Raw genomic sequence first — 11,157 nt, forward strand, 5'->3', positions numbered from 1 at the left:
ACATACAATCACATCAGCACTGACTCACCTCATCACAAAACAAAACAAAAAAAAACAGACACGTGAAAACACTCTTGTATATGCACTCAGTTCACTGCCACGACTGCCTCTCCTCTGTCATTCTAGATCATCTCATTCTTTTATAAATGAGAGATAACAGATTAACAGATACCTGCCAATAGCTGGATTGACTGGATATCTTTCAAAAGGCATGATTAATGTCAGACAATTCATTAGCCTATACTTCACACTGCCCAAGGCGTTCATCACAGATCTGTGTGTGTGTGTGTGTGTGTGTGTGTGTGTGTGTGTGTGTGTGTGTGTGTGTGTGTGTGTGTGTGTGTGTGTGTGTGTGTGTGTGTGTGTGTGTGTGTGTGTGTGTTTGTGTTTGTGATGCTGTCAGTCTGATGTAACTCTGTCTCAGTCTGTCGATGTGTGTGGGAGTTTTGTTTGTTGGTCTCTCTTTCTTATTTGTGTTACAGCTGTCACAGCATGTTTTTGTGTTATTCTGTCTGTGTGTTGTTGGTGTGTACGAGTGTGTTGCTGTAAGAGAATCTATTCCTGTCTACCTGTGCATGTTTGCGTGAATGCATTTGTATGTGTCTGCAGTTGTGTGTGTGTGTGTGTGTGTGTGTGTGTGTGTGTGTGTGTATATGGTACAGTAGAGCAGACTGATATCGCTTTATGTCCCTGGTATATCTGGGTTACTACTCTCTCTCGCACTCTCTCTCCAGCCTCTGTCATTTAGTCCATTGTCAGCTCCCATTCCAGCGTCTGTCCATTCAACATGCCTAATGGTCTGTGTAATACACTCAGATAGCTTCACAACCTCCCACCTATTGTTGTTGAGTGTGTGTGTGTCTGTGTGTCTGTGTGTCTGTGTGTCTGTGTGTCTGTGTGTGTGTGTGTGTGTGTGTGTGTGTGTGTGTGTGTGTGTGTGCGTGCGTGTGTGTTCCGTGTGTGTGTGTGTGTGTGTGTGTGTGTGTGTGTGTGTGTGTGCAAGTGTGTGTGTGTGTGTTCCATGTGTGGGTGTGCGTGTGTGCAGGAGGAGCAAGAGAGAAAAAGAAAAGGAGAATGGGAGGCAAGGTGAGCGAAAGCTGAGCCAACACTGAGGTTGAACTGTGTGTGTCTGTGGTCTGTGTGTGCAGAATCCTCTGTGTTAGTGTGTGTACGTGTGCAGGTGAAATTGTACTGCTATTGTCCTTTCAACCTTTCTCACACCTCTCTCCCTTTGCTCTGCTACTCCTCCATCTTCTCAGTCAAAGACTTTAAAGTTGACACTCGCTTGTCCGCTTTGTTTCCAGATCAGCTGCTGAGAGTTTGTGCAAAAGTTTGATTGGACCCAACAGGCTGAATTCTTTGTCAGGAAATCATGGGAAACCAACCAGAATGTGGTTTCATCACATTTAATATTGTTTATAATGTATTTTATTTATTATTATTTGATATAATATAATATTATTTTATTTTAGCTCAGAGGCAGTCATACTGGCCTTTGTCCTTTAGTGAAACTCTATTGTCCCACATTGTAGGAAATTTGGATTGGCCTCCCCTCATTGACATTGAGGAACTGTTGTTTTAAGTATTTCTGCATTGGCTTCATTTTTCAGCCGAGGTTGCCTCTTGGCAGTAAAACAGTCCACATATATAAAAGATCGGGTAAGACATAGCTAAACATAATGTAATCAAACATGCAGTAAAAGTAAACAAGAAGAAACACAGAAGAAAGATACACCTAGACTAAATGGCTCTTAATCTATAGTCTACAGCTCTACAACTGTAAAATACACGATCACCAAATATAAGTCAGCTGCCAACAAATGTATGGTTCTCTAAACCCCCTTTCCCTTGGCAGTAGCTGGTACTGATGTGTAGCAAGTGTGATGGTCAGTTATTATCTTGTTGGATTGTCTTAGAAAATCTATGTTAAAGCTTCAGCTAAAGTGTCTTTTGGATATTTTTAACTAATAAAATATGGCTAAAAAGTAGTTAGATCATCATACTAATATTGCAGTGAAAATGCTGAAAATTAAACTGCACCATTTAAGCTTTTGTCCTCTTTTTACTTTTCCACCTGCATTTCTGCTCCCCGTCTCCTTCATACTCACCTCTCTTCCTCTCATGTCCTCCAAGACTACACTCCCTCCTCCCCCCAGGCTCCTCCTAAACACATTCATCCACTCCTTTCCCCTGCTAAACTACTTCTCAACACACTCCACAACACTTGTTCTTCCTCTTGATCTCCCCCCAAAGACACTTTAACCCTCTTATCTCCTCTGCTGTCTTTTTTCCTCCACCTCCCTCCTCTTTTCATCCCAGGAAAAGCTTGTCCTTTCATCGCTGCCTTCCCCTCCTCTCTCACATCTCGTTTTTCGCCTGTTCCTCAGCTGTGCCAAAGGAAATCATCCATGAAAAATGTTTTGACCCTCTGTAATTGCCGCTTCCTGCATGTTTCCCATCTCCTTGAGCCACGTGCTTGCTAAACTGATGCGAGAGAGGGATGGGCTCGGACACACATACGCTCATACTGTATGCACACACCCAGCCACTCATGCAGACCTGTACATTTTTTATACAAATATGTGATTGACACAGAGACAGACATAAATGACAAAGGTAGACACACCAATTTTCTCATCATATGCATGCAGGGATTGGTCAAAATAATATGAACACATCCATAGCCAAGTGTTTTGGGATCCTACACACAGAATATGAGCTCTTGCCCAGTTGCAGACGATACAGAGTCCCTCACTGTAAAACTCAATCATTTCAAAAATTAATTTGTGCATACCTCTATCAAACTTTTAAACAAAGCTGCTTGAGGCTGAAGGGCTTGTGCAATGGTTTCATGGTGTTATGGGGGTGTGCGCAACATATGTTATGTGCAATGTGTTTTACCAGGGGGTGGGTACAATATTTGTTATGTGCAATTTATCGTTTTGACTGACACAGCTGGTGCTGTTTTGTTTCTCTGTAGTTTATTTTACTGTAACTTGGGGGCATTTATGTGCGGAGCATTTTAGTCCGAGACAAATTTCCCTACATGGACAATAAAGTATATCGTATCGCATCATAACGGATACAATAGACTTTATTCACACAGTCATTTTTCTCTGACGTCAGGCTCAGGGTGGGAAGCAGTAATACAAAAATAGGAAATCCTAAGATTCGTTATTATTTGACTGCTTCCCCATTAAATCAGCAAATGAAAGTGAAAATCCAGAGGGACATCAGGCCATTTTTCAAGGTAAAACAACATATTTGATGACCCATTACTAACCGTGAGATGGCAGCTAAATTAGCTTCCTAACTACCGTTTGAAATTGTTACATGTTACAATAGGAAGAAAGATGTAAACTGCTTCTTGGAATATCAGCAAACATCTTTGGACATCTGCCACTGTAACTTCACACAGAAAACACCACATGATATATCAGATTTAGGAAGGAAGTCGGCTAGCTTACCCAAACGTAACATGAATAAAACATCAATACTATGTTACCTCGTCTGTGAGACCTAATGTAAAGACAACATCAGAGGCTTCTCTTTCGTACCTAACACAGGGAGGAGAAGACATGTATCAGGGGAATCATACTAACACATACACACACACACACATGCAGATACAATGCAGGCATGCTGCTGCATAAGTGTAGATACAATTCACTTCTTCACAAAAGCACTTCCTCTCAGACAATAATGTATTCATATGTCACATGTCCTTTCACACAGAGTCACTCTTGAAACCACATTCACATGTGTGGAGACCCTCACATGCCGATAACAACAGGCCAACCTAATACTCACAGACACTTTAATTTGGGATGAATGTCAGCACTAATCCGACCTTAAGCTACAACAAATGACTTCCACTCCCTTTCCTCTATTTCCCTTCCCTCAGTCCATCCACCTCTCCTCCACTTCCCCTTACTTTTCCCTGCCTGCTGCCTAGCGTCCATCCATTTCTATCACTTTCAATCCGCCTTCCTCTCATCTCTCAGCTCCTTTCTATAAATCTCTTCCTCACTCCATCCCTCCTTGTAAACCACCATCTCTACCTTCTAATCACCTGCTGCTCTTTTTAATCTCATAATCAGCATCCTCTCCCTCCCTTCTTGTTTGTCTCCATCCCCACTCACCACCACCATTGTTATTCTCTCCCCTCCTCCCTCTGCCATGATGTTTCCAGCGTTATGGAAGAGAAACCGGTAATTTCATTGGCATTACCTCACATAAACATGCTCTCACCCTGCCTCATGTTCCCATCCCATTGCCATGCCCAAGTTCATTTTAGGTTTTCCGTTGCTATGGCAAGCCGGCTGTTGGAATTAGATTGGGGATATGTTGCCAACCGTGACTGAGTCCTTTCCTCTGTAAGGCTGTAACTGAGCCCTGGCAGCTTTTATTGGGGAGCCAAAGGGAAGATGACAGGTGTGCACCAGGGACCTGTTAAAGGCATACCTTGACATTTAGAGATGTAGCATGGTATTTTCCTTCGGCCAGCACATGGGGGGGAGAAGTGAGACATATTCCTTTTTTAGCAACTCTATAAGTGTCTTGTTGTCAATATTACTTCTGTCCGCCTTATTAAAACCAATGGGCACGGTGGGCTAATGAGATAGCCGTGCACAGTAGTTTTAAAGAGGCTCACCATGCTGTCCTTGTTGTTGTCATTGTTGTTTGGATAATTTATTTATTTATTTTTTAATAACTGAAGAACCTCAACTAAACCATCTTGTGTCTGAATCCTCTGTGGGAAAGGGACAGTTATGAACATAATGCACAAGTCGGCAGCTGCTTTATATTTATACTTACAAGAGCTCTGTGGGATTTATAGTTATCAGTGAGCAGCTCCATAATCATTCTAATATTCCTAAAGGGACTTTTTTTGTCTGGAAGGAATCATTCATTTGTAGGTTAAGATGTATGGCAAACGAATATATTATAATTTGCTTAAAGGAAAATTCTAGTGTTGTTAAACTTCGTCATATTCTCAAGTGTGGCTGACTAAACTGACTATTAGTTGTGTTATCTTTGCACGTAACACCTCTGCTGTTGAAATTCAAGAAAAACTACATAAATCAACACTAGAAGCGTACAGCATAATATTGTATAAATCATTTCACCCATTCAGTTGACACACACTAACAGTTTTGTCGGTCCAGTAGTTGAAAATACTGTAAAATTCACCAAAATGATCGATCAAGCCATGAGGTGATAGTTGTCATTTTTTACCACCTGGGCCCAAAGTTATGTAATGTGCCTTTCGGGACAAAGGATGCTGTGAATAGGATTTATTTCCTGAAGAGAGAATCAGTGATTTCAACACTGCATGCTCCATTTGGTGACGTTAATCCCCTCTGGCGAGCATATGTAATAATAATGTGTTTATGAACTCAAAACCCAAGATTAGCGCCTGCTATCAACCCCCACGTCAAGACAGGTAAGATAGGTGTGGGCGGGACCTTTTCCTGATCATCAAAACTATATCAATGAATTTCCATCAATCAGCCAATTAATTAATTGACATAATCTCTAGTCACTAATATATTTAAAACAGTTAAGAACCTCAAGATATGAGAATGGAAAGTAATAGTACAGGAGAGCTTGTAGAGTTTGAGTATCTCACTGTGTCAAAGCCTCTGGGCTATTAGGGATGACACCATCTTTAAGGATACCTCAGTCAACTCTCACTGCTCCGGTTACCTGCCTCTCTGCCTCCAGGTTAATGGCTATAAGATGTACTGCTTTTAGCTGCACAGATATTTAAAGGTAACATGAGCACACCTCTGCTCTGCTCCATCATGCAGACAGAGAGAGAGAGAGAGAGAGAGAGAGTGTGTGTGTGTGTGTGTGTGTGTGTGTGTGTGTGTGTGTGTGTGTGTGTGTGTGTGTGTGTGTGTGTGTGTGTGTGTGTGTGTGTGTGTGTGTGTGTGTACACTGTATGTGTAGATATTGTTTATACAGATGGAGATGTGCCCCGTCAGCCAATGTGATATCATTAGTTATACTAATTGGTTCCTCGCTGTTGGGGTATATAAATCCCTCATTCCTCTCTTCTCCTTTTTTCTTTCCTTTCCTTATCTCCCTCTCTTTATGTCTCCTCCAACCACTTCTGATTTGACATTTTCTCTCTGTCGCCCTTCTCTTATCCTTTCATCCGACTCCCTCTCCTTTTCCTCAGTCTTTTGCACTCATAGCTATTTTCCACACACTTTTTCACGTCCTCTCCTCATTTCTAAAATGAAGAACATGAATAATGGGGATCCAGATGTCTGCTGAGATTATCATCCGGCCTTGGGGTGTGTGTATGTGTGAGAAGAGAGAGGGAGAGTAAGAGAGCACTGCTTTCTTGAACACTGAGGACTGAAGAGTAAATAAATAAGCAGGCGCAGCAGTCAATAGAAAGCAAGATTGTGTAATGATTCTCACTTGATACTGAGCTTGTATCAGTCTGAAAATGAGGTGGGTGGACTGAAGGAATGCATGGAGAAGTACTGTAAGTGTCAGGGGGGATTGAGGAGGGTTAGGAATGTGGGGTAAGGAGGAGAGAAGATTGGGAGTGAGAGGAAAACAGAAGTGCCTGTCTTTGAAGAACAAGAAAATCACTTCCGTCTTAGAGGGTTTCTGTCTATGCCTTTCCTTGTCTCTCTTTTTCATTTAGTTGTCCATGTTTTATTGGACAGCCCCTCATTGTCAATGACAGTTGTCTTAACATTAAGTAGTAGCTTACTACCGTTTCTGCCTCAGCTTCTCTCATATTGGCTTTCTTCTGAATGCTTTCCATCTTCCCATGACTGGAATAACCCAACTTGCCATTTTGATAAAGATAATTACTTTACTTTACATTACTTTTAAAAGTTGCTTTTGTTTGCCCATCAAGTACAGTACTGCATTGACTTCTGCATTGACTAGTGTCACCATAATGTATCCAGCCCCGGGTTTGCAACATGTCAAATGAACTAAATTTGGTGGTAATGTAAACATAAATGAACTTCCCTGTTAAGAACAGCATTAAATGAAATTATAAAGGTTTGAAGACATTTTTTTGACACAGATCAGGTAAATCTCACCATATTAACGTCCTACAACCACTGATACACGGTAAGCCCGGGGTCTATCAAGTTTCTCACTTTGCACACTCGTTGTTTATCCCGCCTTGCATCCTCCAATCTGTCCTTATTCTTATAAAGTTACTTAATGTAGCTTTTTGTATCTTCTTCAGTGGATGGCCTTTTGTTTTGTTGTTTGTCCATTGTAGGTGTTTTTTGCAATGATTTAAGATAAACTTGACTGGGCAGATGATCTGTTAAATTTATTGGCCGCTATCAAAAAGCAAACTCTTTGGCCCTCCTTCAGTCCAAACTGATTGAGACTCCTCCAAGTGCCTTAAAGGTCTAGTTGCATTGGAAATCATTTCCTCCAATATTCTGACATCGAGTCAGTGAAAAGTACACTCATACATTAAAGTCCAAACACTGCAAAATTACCAAAGGGATAACTTGACTTGTATGTGCAGATAAAGTCTTATAAATAGTGTTATTTTTTATCTTTATACTCATTTTATCTTAATGAGCTGCTTGATTTTATCTCAAGGATGATGTCTTCTTTTCGCTTTTTTCTTAAATATGGCCACTTGTTTCTAGGAAATTATCCAAAATCATTGTCACAGCTTTGTTAATTCATTTGGTTGGCAGATTTTTCAGTTGTTTGAGAACATGATAAATATGATATTGCATTGAATTAGCTGGCGTAAAAGTAAGACTTGTTTGCAATGAATTTTCCTCTGTCTGCCGGCTTTCCCTTGTGTCTGTCTTTCCCTTCCTCTTCATCTTCCCCTCACTCCTCTCCCACTGACTCCCTTGCTTCTCTCTTCACCTATCTTGCCCTCTGCCTCGTTCACTCCCACTCTGCCTCTTCATCAAAGGAGACCCGTTCTAAATAGAAATTCCCTCTCTGTCTCTGTAGATCTTTCTTGATGACAACCCCAGTCGACCACAGAGTGTATATTCATCCCCTACGGCGGTGTGCTCTCTCTTTCTTTGTATCCACAACCCCAGTTTCTTCTCATTTTTTCCAGACATAACTTTCTCCCCTTTCGTTTTTCTGTTATTTTAGGTGCCAAGACAATCCATATGAGCTGAGTCCCCTACAGCTTTAACATCCACTCCATGTGTATTCAATTTCATGTTTTCTATCTAATTTTGTTTTATTGTGTTTGTTCTTGCCTTTCTTCTTATTTGTTCTCTTTTCTGTTCGCTATCCATTGATCTCAAATCAAAGTTTTCTATATCATCTCTCTTTTATGTCCACAGATCTTTCTAGACGCCAACACCATCAGGCTGGGTAACATTCCCCTCGGCAGTGCTGTGGACCCCCTGGAGGGTGCACCAGCAGGCACCACCTACACCAAACAGACTGTGTACGAGCTTTGTGCCTGTGCTAACGGCAAACTCTACCTGTCCCCGGCTGAGAAAGGCTCTACCTGCCAAACCACCAGTAACTTTTGTCTCTGGAGCTGAAAGTGTTTGACAGACAACCAGGACATATGGACTACTAGAGTTTGAAGCTAATGCTAGCCAACATACTGAATCAACATGGATTATGGCTCTGTGGGAAGCTAATGCCAGCTAACAGACCGAATCAACATGGATTGTAGCATGGCGAGAAGTTCATGTCTGTTAACCAATCGTAACATATGGATTACAGCCTGGCAGGAAGCTAGTGCTTGCTAACAGACCAAATCAACATGGACTGTGGCTTGGTGTGAAGCTAATGCCAGTTCAAGGACCAACTCATCATGGACCAGAGCTTGATGAAAAGCTATTGCCAGCTCACCGACCAAATTAATATGGATTGGTCAGTAGCCAATGCTAGTCAAGAGGATGAATGACTTGGCGGGAAGCAAAAACCCGACAAAGGTTAGCTGGTGGGTACGATGCTACGGCCACTCATGAACATCGAAGGACAGTCTCACTCTGAGGCTCTCGTTGGCTGTCTTTGCCGTTGTTGAATTGCTGCCAAGATGGTTTCTGAAAGTCACAAGGATTTAATTTGGGGATTTCCTGAGAACAGCAAACGCATTTACAATAAAAGTGGGTTGTGTATTCACTGTATGAGCGAAATGTCCTGGAAAACGTGCTTCTGCTTTTGTTAGGATAAACAGATACAGTGATGGACTGCAGACTCGCCAGCAAGGAGACAGACAAGAACTCCTGGTTAACCTATCAGTTGGCTAACAGACATCAATGTGCACCGTGGTTTTGCCCTGTGGGTCGCGAGCAAGCAAATCAGACAATGGTTTAGTCTAATGGGAAGCTGAGGCTAGCTAACGGACCAATCTATACCAGAAAGGCCTTCCCCCTCCTCCCCCTCTAGTCTCTCAACCCAAACGTTGACATGTGACCTGCATTAATCTACACCTGATAGTGAAAATGCTCTCCGACCCCACTTTTCATAGGATAACTAATGCAAATAATTGTGCTACCACCTTGCATTCAAAAGCTTTTTCCCCATTTATTTACATCTGCTTTTATTTTATTTTAGTTCAGATCAAATGTTTTGCTTGTTATCTCTTGGTATCTTGTTGTTTTTCCTTTTGACATCTCTGAAAACCTCTATCTGTCTATATTTTGCTGCTTAATCTTTTCTCTACACTTCAGTTATTTTGGTCTGTGTATGCATCTACGTGCAGTGGACTGGTAAAGGAAACGTTATTTTGCCTATCCACTTTCTCCCACCAGTCTGGTTTCAAAAACAGAAAATATTTTTCTGTCTGCTTTCTTCCACTGGACGTTTTTTTTTTTTTTCCAAATCTCTCTTACTAACCATCACAGCTGCACCAGATGCAGCATCTCTCACCATCTGTTCTAACATCTTTTGGTGTCCGTCTTTTTTTTTTTTTCAGGAGTCATTCTTTCTGGGCATATGGTCCTTTTTTTGTCAGAGACCGAAAGAAAGAGAAATAAGAAAAAGAAGAGGACAGCGAGTTAAGTCTTCGGTTAAATTCAGGCATAGGTGGGTGCTATAGCAGATCGAACATATTTTGGCATGGAGCCAAACCTTCAATCAGGCCGAGGCCGCATTCAGACGATGGCCAGACCAGATTTGGTCTTGTTATGGAGTATTATACATGTTTATCTTGTGTTCCTTGTCACACTTCTTTTTCACTCTTTTTGTGTGACCTTCCTGCAGTTCTTGCTTTTCTCAGTCCTGTGTGTCATTGAGAGACGATTCTGCCCTTTGCTCTCACTCTCCTTATTCTTTCTTCTTTACTGCAGTACTTTTACCTTTCATTATATCTTGCTCAGCCTGCTCAACACTCTCTATTTTCTATCCAGCAGTTTAAATTCTAAACATTGCTTATTTTCTTATCTTGTGCTTCATCTCATACCCATCACTCACCAAAAGCCGTTGTTGTCTTTACATCTTATTTGTTATTCCTTCACTCTTTAATCTCCTTTGGCCATCCTAAAGTCAAATATCAGGAACAATTTCCCTCCAACCTCACACTATGCCCCCTTTCAAAAGTCTTGGAACCTAAATCAGAATAGTAAAGAGTCCAGAATATTATTTTGGGGGTTATCTTTTATGCATCCAATCAGTCTCAGATGGGGGGATCAGTGTGAATGGCCTCCACCTGGCTAACCTAGCGCCCAACCTCTGCCATGGCTGGAAATAATAGGAAATCAGAACATTTGTGTGGCAGAAATCCCCCTGGCGGAAATGATGAATGGATTTTGGTTGTATGTGTATGGACTCAACTGGATAAAGGCCCTGAGGCGTACTTTCTTTTTTAAAACAAAGTGATACACAGGTGCCTTTGCTGCTGTTGGTAAAAGCACATCACAGTCTGAACGTTCACACTACCCTCAGTGGACCATCTGCAAGTGTCTCTGGAAAAATCTATGTATTTATCAATCTACCTATCTATCTATTTAGTTTCCTGTCTTTTTCCTCCCCTTCTCTCCTGGTTTTGTAGAACTCTCAGTATATCCAGCTGAAAAAAAGAACAATTCAATCCTGGTTTAAAGTTTAATTTTTCTGATGTGTTCCCTATGGTTTTATTCTTGATAATAAAAAAGCACAAATTATGCCATGTATATAACAATACCTATAAAATACAAAATAAAATAATATTGTTTTTAAAGAGAA

The 11,157-nt window shown here is 41.3% G+C and overlaps 1 protein-coding gene across 4 annotated transcripts in view; it reads left to right on the forward strand.

Moving 5' to 3' along the window:
• Positions 1-11,157, forward strand: part of LOC311272887 (zeta-sarcoglycan-like) — a 335,957-nt gene extending 324,800 nt beyond the window's left edge. For all 4 annotated transcript variants that reach the window (XM_084379627.1, XM_084379626.1, XM_084379628.1 and 1 more), the window contains one exon: positions 8,319-11,157. In XM_084379627.1, coding sequence (XP_084235753.1) covers positions 8,319-8,525 — 207 coding nt within the window. In that variant the 3' untranslated portion in view covers positions 8,526-11,157. The remainder of the gene's footprint in view (positions 1-8,318) is intronic.

The sequence above is a fragment of the Pagrus pagrus genome, assembly GCF_965226575.1.
Source record: "Pagrus pagrus genome assembly, chromosome: 2".
NCBI lineage: Eukaryota > Metazoa > Chordata > Actinopteri > Spariformes > Sparidae > Pagrus > Pagrus pagrus.